At 45.3% G+C, this 18383-nt stretch overlaps 2 protein-coding genes across 2 annotated transcripts in view; one reads left to right on the top strand and one right to left on the bottom strand.

Annotated features, from left to right (window-relative positions):
• Window positions 1–2126, top strand: part of stx8 (syntaxin 8) — a 44844-nt gene extending 42718 nt beyond the window's left edge. Inside the window, exon 8 of the mRNA XM_071532733.1 lies at window positions 1714–2126. Coding sequence (XP_071388834.1) covers window positions 1714–1778 — 65 coding nt within the window. The 3' untranslated portion in view covers window positions 1779–2126. The remainder of the gene's footprint in view (window positions 1–1713) is intronic.
• An 894-nt stretch (window positions 2127–3020) lies between these two features.
• The window catches only part of ntn1a (netrin 1a), a 66851-nt gene continuing 51488 nt past the window's right edge, over window positions 3021–18383 (bottom strand). Inside the window, exons 5-6 of the mRNA XM_071532725.1 lie at window positions 13335–13409; window positions 3021–6799 (exon numbers count right to left, since the gene is read on the bottom strand). Of these exons, the coding sequence (XP_071388826.1) occupies window positions 6471–6799; window positions 13335–13409 (404 nt within the window). The 3' untranslated portion in view covers window positions 3021–6470. The remainder of the gene's footprint in view (window positions 6800–13334; window positions 13410–18383) is intronic.

Genomic DNA, 18383 nt, shown 5'->3' with positions numbered 1-18383 from the left:
AATGTAGTACAATAACTGTGATCCAAGAAGTAATATAGCCATATGGAGAGAGATAGAAGACAGGCAGTCATAAATAGCTCCAAAGAGAGACAGGAGATGGACAGAGAGAGAGTGGCACGGTGAGCCAAAGAGCTGCAAAGACATCTGGACCCTTTACAGCCAGACCCCATCTCCTGGCAGAGGAACCAGCATCAGCATTACATTCCCCCCTCCCATCCCCCACCACCACCACCACCACAAGCAATTAGTTCAGCATGGCTTATATCTCGCCCCGTCTCTCTCCCTACGGGGAAAGACGACCAATTAGGCCGCCGAGGAGAACGCGGGAGGAGCGAGAGCCAAAGAATGAGAGAAATGTAAACCCAAAGCGAAAGGCCGGGGAAAATACCAGCCGCATGCTAAATAACAATGGACAAGTTGAGTCAGTGAGGGGACTGTCGACAGGCCTCAGACCAGCCAGGGATGCAGTTGTTTGAAATCTTCACTCCGGTGCCATTCTAGAAGAAGGAATGGGGAGAGAGAGGGGGGGGGGGGGGAATGCGCCCTTGGAGAAAGTTTTCCATATCTGATGTGTGTGGCATGGTTTGTAGTGTAGGTCATAGAATATATATACTGCACCGAGGGAAAGACCACCACATCCTGAAGGCATTCAGTGTTTATGATGCGCATGACATAAGCCACCCACCACCACTTCTCTCTTATATCACCTTCAAGACTTACAGAATTTGAAACAGATGACTTAATTGTTAGGTTTTTGCAAATTGAACCAGCGCTCGTTGATTAAATTCTCAAGTGTTATCATCATGATGCAGAGTAATGCCTTAAACATAGATTGCAAAAATTCTCAGCGAGTGGACTTCTCTTCACTAAGGATGAAAATTCCATCTGTAGCGGATTTTACCACAGATTCTTTTTTTTTTGGGGGGGGGGGGGGGGGGGGGGGGGGGGCGGCGACGATAATAAAACCTGTAATATTTTCAGGTCCCCCGGAGGGAAAAGCGGCTTTTGATGAAGTGCGAGCGAGCCTTTGCACATTTCGTCCGCTTCCATAGTATCAGCGAGAAAAAAACCAAAACAACGATTACCGTCTCCAGGCAGAATCAGAAACACATGCCTATCACAGCGTGCGATCTGCGTCAATAAAGCTTTCGCGGCTGTCGGACGCATGTAGCTCGCATTAAGTCATCAGGGGGAAAGAGCGGAGATACGCCGCGAGGGCACGAGCGCTCGGGTCTCGGGCCGCGGATCAAGGGCTTCGGAAATTAGCGGCGAGGTATGCGGGGCTCCTTACCTCCTCCGAGCGCGTCTGCGGCCTCGCCTCCCTTTCGGGTCGGATCTGTCTGAAGCAAGGTTCGCGGGTCCCGGAGCTGCCTGAGATTTTGAGGGGAAATGTTCAACTTCAAAAGGTTTTTTTTATCATGACGGGTAACGACAAAGTCAACTTTTATGACTTTTATCTGAGTAGACTGCACCCCCTCCTTCACTTACTATTAGCATTCTGGTCTTGAAGCTGCACTAGGGAAGATTTTAATGTAGAAATACACCCGTCTGATCGGCCTAAATCATGAAGTGGGGCTGCAGCAGAGAAGAGCGTCCCATCCCCTCTAACTGAGACGCCATACATTTGATTTCTGGGTATTGAAGTCCTTACATTTTAAGCGATTACCAATGTGCAAACTTGATGTGTGTTTGTCTCTCCTCCCTCTCCCTCAGGGATGCTGGTGGTCATCGTGCTGCTGCTCATAGCCATCGTAGTGATTGCCGTGTGGCCGGTGTAGCTGCGTTGGACGACCACTCAAATTCCAGAGAGAACCTTTGGGGGAGAATGCTGGACTAAAAACCCCTGTACCCACAGTACACACACACACACACACACACACACACTCTCTCTCTCCCCCCACCCTCTCTCCTCTCTCTTTACATTTTCTTAGCCTCGCGCTCCACATGAAAACAAAGGAAGTGTCACTGTGCCTAAGCGAGGCAAAGGGGAATGAAGACTTGGAGTCCTTTAAGCAGCTAGCATCAGCACAGTTAGGTTTTTTTTTTAGTAAGGTGTTGGTTGCCTAAAGGGCACTGGTGACCCCACAGGAGATGGTTTCTTTGTTTAAAATATGTTTTTTTTTTTTTTTAAATGAGACATGCTCAGTTGAGGTCATCTTCTCCACTTCTGTAGCTGTGCAAGTGTCTGGCTGGTTAAATCAAGCATTGTCTGAAGCAGTTTAACTATTGGGAGACTTGTAAGCATTTTGAAATGTATTCTCACCCAGGTCTAGTGTTGATCCAACAGTGGGACGTCCCGCAGGTGGGAGGAGTTTTCCTTTCATAAGTCTGTCTGTGGTGTAGGCCGAGGCTCGGACTCGGTACGGTAATTCCGCTAGCTTTGCAATACTCACGCTCGTATATATTTACCCTCGCATTACTGTAGCTGCTGTAATGTTATCATTTGTCTTGGGATTTTATAATGTTTATAGAATAGCACTCAGCCAAAACAAACAGTGCGGCTGTGTTACTAACATGGCTGCTTTCCTTCCCTGTAAATCAATTCAGCCTAATGGATATGTTGTAATTTCTAATAAATGACATTTCCAGTTAATAGTCCCTGGACTCCTGTCTGTCTGTGTTTATTCTCAGGACTCGCTCTGGAGGATTGTGATGTTTTGTGACATGATATTTAGCTCTTACTGGGAGGGTCCTTTGCCAAAGTTTCAACACACACTCGTTTCACTGCCTTGTGAAATCTGCATAATATTGTTTTGTCCATCGTGCGGGTAATGTTATAAGATGAAGTGGCAATCAGTATGTGTTGCTCAAGTTCAGTGGTCTGATGTTGGCTGTATGCCTTAGCATTAACTCACACATGAAAGTGATGATGGACGTGTGTGTGTGTGTGTGTGTGTCGCCCACTATTCGGAGATCCAGAGCAGACACTGAACACACCACAGATGAATTACCCCAGGCAACAGAGACAAATGACACACATTTCTCAATGTAACGAGTTTATTTCAACTGAAAATCTGAATTTAGTTCTACCAGGTTGGTGTGTTCAGTAGTTATTATTTCCTTCTTTAATGGCAACCATCTAAACAACCACAAACAAGTAAAAAATAAAAGTTGAAAAAGACAATAAAATCCACAATGTCTTGTGTCATTAAATATATTCATATATAATAACCATAATATATTAGTACGCATCGTAAAACAACATTGCAAAAAGTCTTTGCAACGGTGACAGCTAAACAACATTTACAATTCATAGTATGAACACAAAGCAACGCTTTGACAGGTGTGTGTGTAGCATTTCATCAGGAAGCTTGTCAAACCATTGCTCTGGAAACGGATCTAAAATTTACACCATGGGGCTACAGAGACAGAGAAGGAGACGTGTGATTACACATTATATTGTGCCAAACAGAAACATTTACATGTATTGCTATGTTGTAAGATTAACAATGAAAGGCAGTAACATGTAAATATAGGTATAAATATGTGGCCATCATCAATATAGTTTGTCTTGGCTGGAGAATACCAGCGCATAGCATCATGTTGGACTGCCATCATGATTCAGTTGATTGATCTGCACAGTGAAAAATTGGTTCCATTGGGTCAATACAAAGAAGTCTTTCAGCACCAAGGTCGTTCCTGTCCAGTATCTTACACTGGAGCAGAGGTGATCTTGCAGGAATATCTCAGGGTTTAACAAGCCTGAAAACTGTTTATCATGGTCTAGGAGTCATTCCAGTCCATCCACAAAGCGCTTGGATCAGCGTCTTGGGTTTTTGAGATTTTGGAATCAAAAATTATTGGCATTTGTTATCAAGGGAAGCGGGAAGTCAACGGGATTAAAACCACATATCTGTAAAATGATTCACAGTAACTTGTGTCTGTGGAACAGTTTGGAACGTGTTACATGTGATTTTTATGAGACATCGCCTTTAGTTCCGTTGACTTCCAACAGCATCGCAAACAAACGCCAACGATTTCTGCTTCCAATGACTCAAAAACACTGCTGCGAGTGTTTCTGGATGAACTGAAAGAACCCCCAGTTTGTGATAAATCAAGACGCACAAAACCTGCACTGTCTCTTTAACACTAAGATACCTCGCAGGCTGAAATGGTTAGAAATGAATGTGGAATGTGGTTTGAATCAAACCGGGGTGTAATCAGGTGATTGAACTATAGTTTCCTCGCGATTCCTCCATCGCTGCCGGGGCGAAGCGTCGTGAAGAGAATTAACCTGACAGCTCAATAGGAGGCTGCAGCTGCTGACTGGTCACACAGTGTCCTTTTGGTGAATGTACAGTCAATGCAGTGTGTTCACAAAAGAGTGTATGGACCGTGGCTGGAAAGGTATTTATCTGAGACGCAGCAACCTGTCCAAGGTTTAGGGGAGCTGCTCGGTGATCCCGGGCCGACTCTAGATAAATACAGGCCGGTGTGAAGAGACTGAGGCGGATTCGGAAATGAAACTTAAGACATCGCTGAGAACGTTTTAGAGGTATACTTTGCGTTAAAGAAAGTTTCATTTTTCTGCCCTAGGAGGATGCATTTCTGTTGCCTCAGATGGTAAGGGAATTCTTTTTTTTTCACTCTGCCCTTTCTCTTTGCTTGCTACAATCTACACTCATTAAATTGAAGTTATCTATTTTTTTTTTCCCACATAAAAATACTACCTTTACAGATTTAGTGGTCGGCAACCATCCACATTTTAGTACCTTAGAGGAAGGCGTAGGTCAATTACAAAGATATTTTACATTTGAAGTATTTTTTTTCTTACTTTCTTATTCTTTTTCATATAAAAGAAGATAGCAGTTCCTAAAAGGGAAATTTTGACACCTTGTACAATTTTGCACAAATTGGTATGAAGGGACAGATTTCCTAAGAGATCAATCACACAAATATCTACATTGTCGCACTTTGAAAATGTGTGCCAATGTTTTCATAACATACTTATATGCAATTCTTTGTTAATATTTTCTGAGAACGTACAGTACGATCTTGCACCCACACCATTCCAATGTTGCATCCACTTTGCATGATGAACCACCTTGAGTCATTTTTACAGCTCCAATCATTTTGGTTTCTTGTCGTTTGCGGCAGAACAAGCGAGATATTGTCATTAAAATGTATACAACTAATATTGATAAAAAAAAAAAAAAACATTTGACGTATTACATATCCATGAAAGAACACACATTCATTATTCTTTATTTCTATTAGCTCTACCCAAGGACAACTTGTGTATTTTTGTGAATGTTTTGAACCAGGAAATCATCAAATAATTTATAATAATTATAATAATTATGTTATTCAATTGAATTATGACAATAATGATTGTGGCTGGCCTCCTGTCCTCTTATGAGACAATTAATTTAACCCTTGGTAGAGTTGCAAAATTATTAAAAAAAGAGTCACAGTTAAGTACTGACAGTGAAATCAAAGACATCAAATGCAGTCTGTCATCTTAAAGAAAATCCAGCGAAATGATGAAAACATTAGTCTTCTCAGCAGCACCAGTTAGTGAATTGAACATTACAGCCTCGTTTGGAGAAGCATTCACATGCAGGATGATCTGTACAATACTGTTTTAACCACCAGGAATGAAAATCAACCCAGTCAGTGAGATCTAGTGGGGCAAATGGGGGAGAAAATTTTAAGTCAATACTGTGCTTAATCCTTGGTCCTCTTAACACAATTCTCTTCGGTCACTGCCTTACTCTAAATTTGTCAAAAGCCAACAATTTAACAAAGCAGGTTTCAAATGCAGATATACCTGCCTTCATACAACAGGGACAAGCAAAAGGCAACTCATTGGAAGCTAAAAGAAGACTGCATCTCCAAGGCTTAGAAACAATAATATTTATGGCACTTTTTTTCTAAATTGAGAAATGCACACTACCTGTATGCTGTATGTTCACTTAATAGGAGACGCATTACCATCTTAATCAGAGCAGTGAAGGCTTTTGATGAAACGAGCTCGTTTCTTAGCTAAGTATACAGCAAGTAAACCATGCGGAGGCAGAATTGCAGTGGTAATTAAGTGGCTTTTTTTTCTGTGTCATTTTTGCACCAGCGGAAAAATGTCCATAAAATCGGAAACATAAAATATAATGGATTCATACTGAGATAAAGAAAAATGAACACAAATAACTTTATATACTGGTAATAGGTGCAAACTCGGCAAATCCACAAAAAAAGAGACAAATCTCAAAAGTAAAATAAACAATGAAACCAAATCTGCAAGGTGAGCTCCTTCAACAAAAGTTCACTAGGGAAAAAAAAAAAAAATCATCCTAAATAATTCTCTTCATGCTTCTACACGAAAAAGCAGCGACATATACAGTCTCTTCTCTGTCCATAGTCTTCTGTCTGTCTCTCTTTCTTTTATTTTTTATTTTTTTGTCACCCGCTCGGCCTCTCCCCTCTGTTGGATTCCTCTCCCTCTCCGGCAGCCTCTCCGTCCTTTTTTCCGCCTATGGCTTCTTGCACTTGCCTTTCTTCTCGCGCTGCTGGAACTTCCGGAGCCGGCGCGCCCACGTGTCCCTCCACTGGATTACCAGGCTGCCTTTGTCCGCCACCACTCCGCTCTGGCCGGGGGAGTCCTCGTCGTTCCCCAGCAGCAGGTACTTCTTGCCCGGCTTGATCTTGGGACACTTGCAGGCCACGTCCTTGGCGCGGACCCACAGGAACTGGTCCCCGCGGCGGATGCGGCTTTCGCCCTGCTTGTAGACGGAGATGATGTTGACGGTGAACTTCCACCACTCGCCGGCCTTGTCCGCCTTCAGAATGTGCACCTGGACGGCTGCAGGGGGGGGGGCGGAGAAAAGAGAGGAGACATTATTATCAGTTATTGTGCTTTTCTTTCTCACTACACCTAACTTTTCCTGGTGAAATTTCCCGTTCAAAGCTTTCCGATGTCTGCGTCTCGGACCTGATTTAAAAGGCACAGAGTCTCTCCAGTCTGTCTTTATTGTGTGTTCCTCTGCTTCATGCCGTCCTAACCTTTAACCAGCTCATCTCCACGAACACAGACAGTCTCCCCATCCCACGTTACCATGGCAGTCCAGGCAAAAACACTGTGAGTCAAGGGTTTCCCTTGGAAACGCTTTCCATTCTATTGAATTCACTGGCTCGCAGGACATCGTATCTAGATGTCATTCTCTTGCATTAAGATATGTGACTTTGATTATTCCTCATTACAAGTATAACTGTTTGGATCAGAAGATAATCCTTGGCAACACAACGGCACACACTTCCTTTCAGCTCAGTTATCTCCTGCATCAGCTTTTCACTGAACATTCAAAGAACTCTCTCACAGTGGCTGGAAAAGTCTCTTTCTCCCAGGCACACTGGCTCTTTCTCCAACTGTGACCATTATCCAAACAGCAGCAGACTGTGTCCCCAGTAAGCACAAGCCTGGAGTTGGCGACTACAGGCTAGTTCACAGTGTGGATCCTTCAGAGTGGCTTGCAGTAAGTGCTGAGCCATGCTGCGGCCTGGAGGGATCATCTGTGAGCGTCCTGCAGCTCTGACGCCTGCTCTGTGTGGACTGACTGGCTTGGCCTCCGTACCCCCGAAAGCCTCTTAGCGCTAACATTGCCTTTGTTGCGCTAACTTCTACAAATGGGACAAAGACAATCTTAGTTTGAAGTCGCTTTCAGAGGTTTGGAAGCGCAGCCTTTCAGTCCCATTCATCGCCTTTGCAGAAACTTTTAATTGAAATGGGCCCTGTAGCTCCAAAGTCCATCTAACACATTCTCCAGAGATCTATTTTTTTTTATCTGTGAAGATATCCGTCTTCGGGACAATGACAGTATCACTTTTGTAACATCAGCCTGAAAATTGTTTCATGAAATTCAAATTGGATATGCACCAAAAATGCTAAAAAACTAGCCTCATAGGCGATGCATTCCATTCAAGCACATCCTAAGTGAATTCAAGTCAAGTTTAGGGCTCAAAGGGCTTCACAACGCCCACATTATGAAACAATAAATCAAAACGACAACCCCCAACCGTAGACCCTCAATGAGAACAAGGAAAAACTTCCATGAAAACCTTGTTAGGAAAAAAAATGGAAGAAACCTTGGGAAGGGACATCAATAAGAATGCTTGGGTGAACATCTGGATCTGGTGCGGGGCATCAATGCCAACTTGGTCTTCATCGTCACTGTCTTCAGTCTCAGCTGCTGATAATCCAACATCCTCCCCATGCGAACCACTACCTTTGTAAACACGTTTGCAACCCAAGTTTTGTAATGTTAGAATAGACTACCAATGACCACTTTCTACAGACTGTACTGCAGTCAATGTGAGCCAAGAGGTAACCAAACCCCATACTAAAACACTGACAAATTACCTGGAATGCTCAACACCAGGTGTTGGTGTCTGAAGAGAGAACAACTTGATGAGATCACAAAAAACCCCTTACGGTAGTAAATGGGCACCCATGTACTGTAAGGCCCAATAAACCGCCCCAGAAGAAATGGTACCTTACGGCCGTAAACGGACACCCATATGGTATAAATACTGTATTATATCCTCAGTGGAAAAGGCTGGTCTATGGCCAGGCTGTGATATACAGCTCCACGAGCATTATGTCCATTACTACTGACAGAGCTGGGTGATTTGTAATGTGATTAGGAGGCAGGGTAGGGCTATTAGAGACGTGAGTTGGAAAGACACTCAGTGATATCACATGATGGATGAACTGGTATGGTCCGCAGAGAGAGGGAGGGAGAGAAAGAAAAGAGTGAAGAAAAGGAGGAAAGAGAGGGTTGCCTCTCACGAATCCATAACCCCGCAGTATCAATATGTATTATACGGACCATATCGGTATTAAGTGCCGTTATAGCTCTACTGTACGTTATGCACTTAATGGGACATCTTTTGAAATGAACCGCAGTCTTTTGGGATCACTGGTTTCACCTCCAACATGCTACTTCTAATGGGACTTCCAATGTCCAATGCAGGTTTTCTACCATGCATGGTGGATCACAGCCTTGGGATTCAGATTTATTAACACTGAGGAGTTTTCGGCTAGGAATTTGCATATAACCTCTGTGATTGACTCTTCAACTGTTACATCAGTTTAAACAACAACTGTATGCTCCCAGGGTAATCAATGTGTCACTGAGTCTTAACTGGCACTTAAATGCTACAGTTGGTTGATCAGGTGTTTGACCTGATGGTGAACTCTGCCCTCCATCAGTTTGTCTCTACCAGCTGCCACCAGTGGAAGGAGCTGTTCGCTCTGTTTGCGTTTGGACAACAGATACACTGTAAACACTGAAATGCCTTGAGTGGTTATCCTTGGGATTTTGCTCAGGAGAGATATTGCCCTCCTTCCTCCCAACACACACACACACCTCCTCCCACCCCCCTGCCTCTGAGTCTTTATGAGTGTGTCTGTATATCGGCCACAGAAGCTTGTAGTATCGTTTCCCGACGCAGCATGGAGCCCGGCTCCCCTGCTGCTCTTTTCAAAACAGTCCTAAACCATGACTCTCTTTAAGTTATGTTGTTGGTCTACGTTGTGTATGAGTTTGGGATCGGCGTCGGTGTGCTTGTGTGTGTGTGGGAGATACTGTAAGATTAGGGATTATTGCTTTGGTCTGTTATGCGTTTTGCACATGCTCCTGCAAACTATGGATGTCAAGCTTTTTTATGGCTCTCATGTACGTCGCCGGCACAAAGCCCCCCTGGTGGCAGCAAGGCGAGGGGAAAGTGGATTAGCTTGTGCCCAGAGGATGATGTAGCAGTTACAAGAGGTGGGGGGGGGGGGGGGGGCAGATTATATGAAACGGCATTACAGTAACCTGATTATAAAAAATATTAACAAAAATTGTGGGGGAAAAAATGGTTGCTGGAAAAAAAAAACAGACTACATATACTTTTTAAACATAGAAAAAAGTTGAGGTTGAAGCTAGAGTATGCTAATTACTGTATATCATGGTTGATTTATTGCACATTGTATTCCAGGGCTGGTCTCTGTCCATGTGTAGGCCTAATCACTAGTATACCTTTATTTATAAGGCCATGGAAGTCAAGTCTCCCTACTATTTATGAATTTAAATTCCACTGAGGTGTGAAGGTCGTATTGTCTGAAGTCCCAAGAGTCATTTCTGCTGACTGTGCCTAAAGCCTGGTTAGAGACAGGCTGAAAAAAAAAATCATGATCTGGCCCCTCTGCATGGAATAGCCTTTTAGTAAGAAACTCTTTAAAACAGTTGTTAGGATGATGGAGGACTTACTACTGGAAATTCTCAATGCTTTGAGTAAGCTGATTGTTTTTCTTTTGCTGTCTCCTTCTCTTCTGCTCACTTTTTCGGAAATAATCTATTACCTATTGTGGAATGTGTTTATTGTTGTTCTGTCTGTAATTAAATGTGCTGCTGCTGTTTTGGCCACGTACCAACTAGTCAGTTAAGTTTTTCAACCTGGCATAAATGATTAATTCAACTGCACGTTCATGCAAAATAACTCAAAAGTCATTGAAAGTAATCAGATTATGTTACTGAATTTGGTTTGGATTTGATTAGAGTTTTAATAAGGTAATTAATAATATGTAACTTAATATATAACTCTACGTAAGAGTGTGTGCATATGAATGGTTTATGAGGGAACTGAGTGGGGTGATCTCCCACCACTACTTACATGTTAAACCTATTTGAAAGACTACAGGCAGCATCCATAGGGGAGTGGAGAGGTAAAAAGGAAAAGGTATCATGAGGATTTCCGGTTGTCAAACTAGTGAGAAACCTGTTGCCTCTGCATTACCTGTCACAAGGCCTAGCACATCAAAATCCACTGATAATCTATTTATAGAACGTACTTATATTTTTTCAAAGATTCTGTTTTTATTCTCCATATTTATTCAATAGGAATCATAGAAATGAGCCCCATTCCAAAGAATGGGGTTTGGGATTTGTTGTTGGCGCATAATACACATATGCATACTTGCACACACACATACACACACACACACACACACACACATATTAGTGCAGAGGAGGAAACCCAATTTGTCCTTAGCTTTGGTGATGCTAAATCACTCAACAGCACCAGCAGGTCCCCTACACACACACACACACACACACACACACGCCACATGCCAAATCAGTGGGGAGGCTCTCCCGGCTCCCCTCGGCCGTGGTGGGAGGTGAACATGGGGGTAGATAGATACTCAGCCCCGTGTTGACTGATGCTTTCTCCAGCTTGACAACAGGAAATCCTCATGGCACTGTCTTCCTCTGCAGCTCTACACAACACTATGGATGCTGCCTGTACTTCTCATTCAGATAGATTTAACATGTAAGTAGTGGTGGGAGACTACCCACTGTTCCAGGAGTCATAAACCATACACACACACACACACACACACAGATGCACGCAGCAAAGTGCGTCAAAGTGGAACAAGTTCTTGGTTCCAGCCAATTAGAGGTTTATGCTCCATATCATCCACTAAGAGGGCTTTAATTTTACAGTCGCTACTACAGACTGCTGTAGATATGCTGCTGCACTGTGCACATTTACTGTACATTGTGAGATGCTGGGAGCAGAACTACCACAACTTTAAATCCACATCTATGTTTTGAAAGTCGCATAATGCAGTCGTTCTCAAAGTGGAGTTCAGGGACCCTCAGGAATTCTGAAGCGAGTTAAATTTCATTATGAATTCACTAGAAATTGTCCCATTTTCTAGAAAATGTACATGAATGACTATCAAAAACAACAAAAATCTTCCCATACTGGAGTACCTGGGACAAAATCTTATCAAGTAGGGGTCCGTGGCCTAATGTTTGTCTATTTGTCTGTAACATGAAATGAGAACTATAACTATAGCCATAATGCCATAATGTACTGTCAGGTAATTGGATATTCTATGGTATGTAATTCTCATTCCATTAGATATTTATGCTTAAAAATCAGAATCTGAAACCTAATCACTCTTGTCTGCTTTCTGACCAAACCAAACAAATGCACAAAGCCACTTTGCTGAAGCGCATACACATGGACTGATGCATATTTCAGAGACAGAGGTCTTCTCCTGACATCAGCGGCGGATTTAGGGTTCGGGTGGAAGAGGAGGTGTCTATAAGCCGACACCCCCCTATCCCCCCCCCCCCCACAACTCCTTCAAATCCTCCAACGGAACAAAAGCCCCGGGCCTGTCCGTCAAGCCGCTGAGGTATGCTGCAGGACGCCACCGCTTGGTTGACCAGTTCAGCAGCCCGACTTCAATCAGGGAGGGAGGGAGGGAGGGGGGGAGGTGGGGGAGAGGGGAGAGGTCACACGTCTCATCCACACCTTGAATGGCGTGGCGGACGGACGCTCACAGGAATGCAGCGAGAAACGAATCGGTTGAGGGGGGGAAGGTGCGGGGGGGGGGGGCTGCCTTAATGAGGACCTCTTAGAGAGCACCCACTGTCCGTCACACTGCCTTTGCTTTATCCGCTTTGGTCTTAAATGCCTGCTGGGCTGTCCGTCAAGGAGACCCCCTCCTCCCACACACACACACACACACACACACACCTCAGCCTAATTCTTCATCTCTTTCTCTCAAGCCCCCTTTCTCTCTCTCTCTCTCTCTCCTTCTGTTTCTCTGCCTCTCTCTACCTCCTCTTCTGTTTGATCCTTTGTCTCTGTCCTAGGAAAGCTGGAGTAAGCCGTCAGTAAAATGCCTCCCCTGGAAACTACTGGGGCTCCCCGGCAACAGGCTGGACTGAGATGTATGAGATGGGGAAGAATACTCACTGGGCCCAGAAAAAAAAGTCAACTTTTTCCATATGTACCTGTGTCGTATCCAAAGTCTATTGGTTTTTAGGTGTAGAAAAAAGAGCAAATTGTGACCAAACCTCTCCTTGGCAACAATGCAATCTTCCTTTACAACTTTCCTTCACCACTGCAATATGACTCACTTACAGAGGCTCGGTTTGGACCTACAAACCATAGTGGAGTTTTGGAGTACAAACTGTAATCTGCTCTAATCTATAATCAATGTTCCCCTAGACAGTGGTCTGTTGAGAAGGGCACTTATGGTTCCATTCTGCCTGTAAATTGAAATAATCATAGTTTATACAGTTATACAGTAAGCCTCTCTTATATCAGGAGAATTTCCTCATACTCTCTTCTTTTAATTCTTTTCCAATTTTCCTCCAAAACTGTCTGCAAATGCTATTACTCCTTCGCCGCTTTCCCCCGCTGCAGAACGGGAAACCTGCTCAAACCCAGCTTCAACCTGAGCCAAGCCGATGAAGAAAGTGTAATTTTGTTACGGCTGAGCGGGCCGTTGTGTTTTTAACCTTCCCCTGCAGAAATATTGTCTTTTTCGAACTCACCGTAATCTTTCTTGCAGTACTTCTTCATGTTGATCTTCAGTTTGCCTTTGGACGCCTTGCAGTAGGAGTCGCAGTCTGTGAGCGGAGGAAAGGGGGGGGGGGGGGGGGGGGGGGGGGGTACAGTGAAGGAGAGGGGAGACGGTGGGTAGGGGAGGAGGGTGGAGGGAGAGAATAAAAAGAGGAGGAAAAAGAGAAAGAGAGAACGTCTTAGAGATTATAATAGTGGCAACACGTCTTGAGGAATTCCCTCGGCCGCTCCGGCTGACACACATCTGTCTGGTTCGATTGTGTTGTCTAATGGGACTGGTGCACTATAGAAAAGAGCAGACAATAGCTGTGTGTGTGTGTGTGTGTGTGTGTGTGTGTGTGTGTGTGTGTGTGTGTGTGTGTGTGTGGTGGTTGTGGGGGTTTCCTGCACTTTCCTCTGTGTCTACAGCCTCTGTCCGTGATGGCGAGGACCTCATGGTACCAGCGGCGGTTTTGAGAACCGTCCAACAAATTACCGCTTGCCATCCACCCACTCATTCCCTGTCAAAGTAGCACTGTGGGAATGAGTAAGACCTATACACCCCCCCCCCCCCCCCCACCCTCGTCCTTCCCCCTCCCCCCCATCTCACCTCTCTTGTCACCTCACCCCCCGCCCCCTCCAAAAAAAATAACCCTGGGATCCCTTCAAGGCCCCACCGCGGACCATGTCAAGCTTTTGCATTTATTGCAGTGCGGACGGGGGGGTGGGGGGTGGGGGTACTGGCTGGCAGCTATGGTGGGGTGTGAGGGGCGGGGGGGGGTTGAAGGTGGGGGTGGTGGGGTAAGGGGGTCACTGCCACACAAAGGGAGGTCAGGAAGGGAAAATTAGCCATCCATGAAGCGTTAGGCAGAAAGGCCTTTTTTTTTTGGGAGGGGGGGGGGGGCGTCCACTCTGCGGCCCGTGAACAAATAAATACCTCACGCAGGCAGAAGGGTCGCCCGAATCGCTCTCACACACACACACACACACACACACACACACACATACACATACACACACAAGCTATATTTGAGCTAGATGAGCTATAGTAAATGCTTGAAGCGGTTGATTTGTGCTTCATCTCCCTTCCCAGATATTTGAACTGCCTCAAAAATAAAACAAATCACAGGATAAATCCAAAGTTTGCTGTGTTTTGAAGTATTGGAAATGAAGTACTACTATTTTTACTGCTCTTTCAGACACGCACTTGTGCACTCTAGATCATAACTGGCCCCGCGCCTTCTCCCAGCAGCTCCATGCGGCTGCGCGCGTGCCATCGGTTTTATGATAGATTACCAAGAGGTGAAGGAGGCTACAGTTTATCCCTTCCTCCACTTTGTTGGGTTTAACCCCAGCAATCCAGAAAGCTCGGGGCTTCGGTGATTGCCCCATGCTATGCTGTCACATTGCCAGCCAATTACAGTGAGGGCCAGAATGTGTGACGTGAGGCCGTTTCATGTAAAAAAAAAAAAAAAAAAAAAAAAATGTTTTCCCCCTTTCTCCCCTGGCTTTTGCCCTCTCCCAACTGACACAAATTGGATCCAGAGTATTTGCTTGGTTTACACTTCAGTGTAATGAGTATAGTAAAAGAAAAAGGGGGAAGAAAGAGAGAGAGAGGAAGGGATGGACAGATAGGGGGGTGAGTCGTGGAGGGGAGTGATGGGGCAGTGGAAGAAGGATCGGAGCTTTCAGGGCAGCCTGAATATGAACAAACTTCATTGTTGTGACCAGATCTTTGCTCCATGCCTTTACTCTCCTTTATACTCTATTTGAATGAGGTTGCCAGGGGAACACCGTGACAAGAAAAAATGCACCCAAAAAAGGGAGGGAGGGAGGTGGGAGAATGGATACTGGTAGAGAGCGAAGGGGTGGAGGGGTTGACAAGAAAAAAAGAAGTGAACAGCAGTGAATCTATCAGGGGGAGGAAGAAGAAGAAGAGGAGGAGGAGGATTTCAAGTAAAACCCCAAAATCAGCAAAAAGCCCAAATCTGGTGCTGGTGGTAGCAAATAGAGAGAGCAGCAACAAAAAAAAAAAAAAAAAAATGGCAAAGTAAATGAAACAGAGGAGTCTATATCAGCGGCGCCTGATTACCATGTAAATGACAGGAGGGGGGAACTGTGGAAAGGCGGCTTTGTTTTCTCATAACCCCCCTTGATGCCATCATGATACTTCCCTTTGATAGCCTCTCGTTCCCCATTAGTGTACCCCTGAGACACCAGCCCCGGGCCCTGCCGAGAGCACCCCGAGATCCCCATTTAGGGCCAGGCAGTCCCCTACCGCGAGGACAAATGTTCCCTTTGTGCACGCGCTACAAGCAAGGGGGGGAAGTGGGAACGGTCCTGCAGCGCCGAGCGAAACGGTGCTGTGCGTGTTCCGAGTAGATGTAGTTACCGCCGCGCTTTGTCTCCTGGTTTTTTCAGAGGATTGAGAAGTAACTGAGAGGTGGACCTCTGCCCTAACCCCCCCCACCCCTCTATCAAAGTCCCGTACAACCATTTAAGCTAATCGGTTTCTCTTGGGACGCTTCTTACCAGAGCTGAGATAAGATACGGCGCTGTACAGCTCCATGTATTTGAGCCAGAACTTTACAGTAACATACATTGGGGCAAAACCAGGCTTGTGTTAAGTTGAGTAGCCACAGTGTGAGGTGGGTGGTAGACTAACAATGAAGCCCCAAGATTGCCTGAAATAGAAACATAGATGAACACAAATTTGTATGCGCTGATATTAAAGAGGTGTATGAAGATTAAAGAGGTAACTGTAACCTAGGGATCCCAGAAATAACAGTGACGTTCGCATGTTTGTCCGCTAAATCAAACCAGATGCTAGCTCAGAGATGTAAACAAAGCCAATGGACCGGAAGAGGGATCAAGAAGCTTTTCCGCAAACATGTCCTCCGGTCCGTAAGAACCTGCCGAAACTAGATTCTGTGGCAAGTATACTGCCCACGGTTAAGTAGAACAACTGAACAACAAATAGGTTATTTGCCTCTGATTACTATGTTTTTACTCTGCAAAACAGTCTAGAACGTTCTGAGGTCATTCCGAGTCTAGAATCCTTCTTCAAGGTAGAAATTTCTTCATGGACAAATTGAGGAGTCCCTGTTTCTCCTGGAACTGGGTAGACATGGAACAGAGATCACAAGAAGTTTTGCTCAACAGCCAAAATCTAACAGTTCAGGGTGTGTGGAGGAATTCAAGTTTTAGCTGGGTTTGTACAGTATTGCGCAAATCAAGGGGGCAACGTTCCCTCTGTTTAAACGGACGGATCCAAGCTTCTGGTTGCTGGCCAGACTCGGAGGCAGAGGGGTATCAGAGGTATCAGAGCGGTGAGACAAGGAGGTGTGAATGAGGGCCCAGGAGGAGGGCTTTCTCCCTCCAGCAGACTGATTGAGAAACAAATTGCAGCAAATAAAGCATGTAATTAGATTATGGAGCCCAGTGTGCTGCTCTGCCCCGCTCTACTCCGCTCTGCCCCGGGCCGCTGAGACCAGAGCAGTGAGGCTGGGCCCTGTCCAGCAGAGAGAGAGAGAGAGGAGGAGGAGAGAAAGAAGGAGCCTCCCCCCCCCTCCCCTTCCCTCCTTGTATTGTCCAAGAGTAAAAGAGGGTTTGTTTTCGATCCGCAGCGAGAGCCAAGCTGGGGAAGACAACAGCGAGTGTGAAGGGGCTGTTTATGATTCTTGACCTGATTTGGGATTTTTTCGTTCTGGGTGGCGTGGCGTCGGTCCTGATGACTCGGGTCAACCCGCATTACTGTAACTGATGACTTTCAGATGAGTCAGTGGGCACTCCTGTTGGTTATCACCCAGCGCGCAGACAACAGAGAGAGGAAAGAAAGAGGCCCTGCCAAGGTCTTCACGTTGTCAGAAAGGGCTTTCGCACGCCAGAAACTAAATCAAACGCAAAAAAAAAAGCTTCGTATCGATAATGAGAATTTGATACGGTGCTATGCTATTTTTTTTTTTTTTTTTTTTCCGGTCCTGCTTATTGCAAATCGTGTCTCTCGCCGTTATTTTTCTCTCTCTTCCCTCACTCTAGCGCCGGTAATAAGATCCCACGATGACATGACTCTGAAGTCTGAAGCGAGGGCGTGTGGAGCGAGACTCACGTCCAAAAAATCTAAGGAGGGGTCCGCTGCAAATTCTGATCACTTCCAGCCCCTGGACAGACACACACACACACACACACACACATGCTTGTTATCCTTATCGTCCTCATCATCATCACCAGCCTCCTCCTCCTCCTCCTCCTCCTCCTCCTCATCATCATTAGTTACTTTCACAGCCTGTATATCCTGACAGGGCAGGGAGGGCCATCACAGGTCACTGGTGGTTAATCCCCTCCACATTGCGGTGCCGTGCAGACGTCTCTGTCACGACCCGTGGGAGTGGCGACTCACACCATCCGTGACCCAGCGGCACAATGTGTGTTTTGTCTGGGGCCACACCATCGGAGGTATTCGCCATGCATTCCAGCCCGCCATGCGGTCGAGAAAGGGGGGGGGAGCCCCGGTTGCAGGAGACAAATTAATATCCACTCCCGTCCCGCCCCCCCCGTCCAAGACTCTCCATTCACTCACACACACACACACACACACACACACACACACACAGCATCCCCCCCTCTCGACTGAGGCGCAAGGAGGCACCTGCCTCACAGCTGTCGGCCCAACACCCCTAGTCAACTACACACACACACACACACACACACACACACACTATTCAGGTTCCATCTTTTTTTCCCATATTTATTTCTACATGAACTCTCTACATTCCTTTATCGGTCCCCAATTCCCTCCTTTTTTCCTCCTTTCTCCCCCCGTCTTCCTTCTCTTTTTTTTCCCTCCATATTGTTTTCTTCTTTTTCTTCTACTTGTTCTTCCATTTTCTACTTGTTCTCCATCTTTTTCTTGTTATTCTTTTCCCCATATTTCCTTCTTTTCCTTTTTTCTTTTCTTCTCCTTCTAACTCTTCCTTATCCTCTCCTTGCTTCTGTTGTCTTTCTCATGTCTTTTCAATTTCAATGTCTTTTTATAATAACTC

The sequence above is a fragment of the Centroberyx affinis genome, unplaced genomic scaffold (assembly GCF_046629955.1).
Source record: "Centroberyx affinis isolate AG114_WGS23_722 - 3 ecotype Tasmania unplaced genomic scaffold, CSIRO-AGI_Caff_v1 ptg002237l_1, whole genome shotgun sequence".
NCBI lineage: Eukaryota > Metazoa > Chordata > Actinopteri > Beryciformes > Berycidae > Centroberyx > Centroberyx affinis.
Note: the sequence above shows the minus strand (reverse complement) of the source record. Positions and strands in the feature narration are given on the sequence as shown.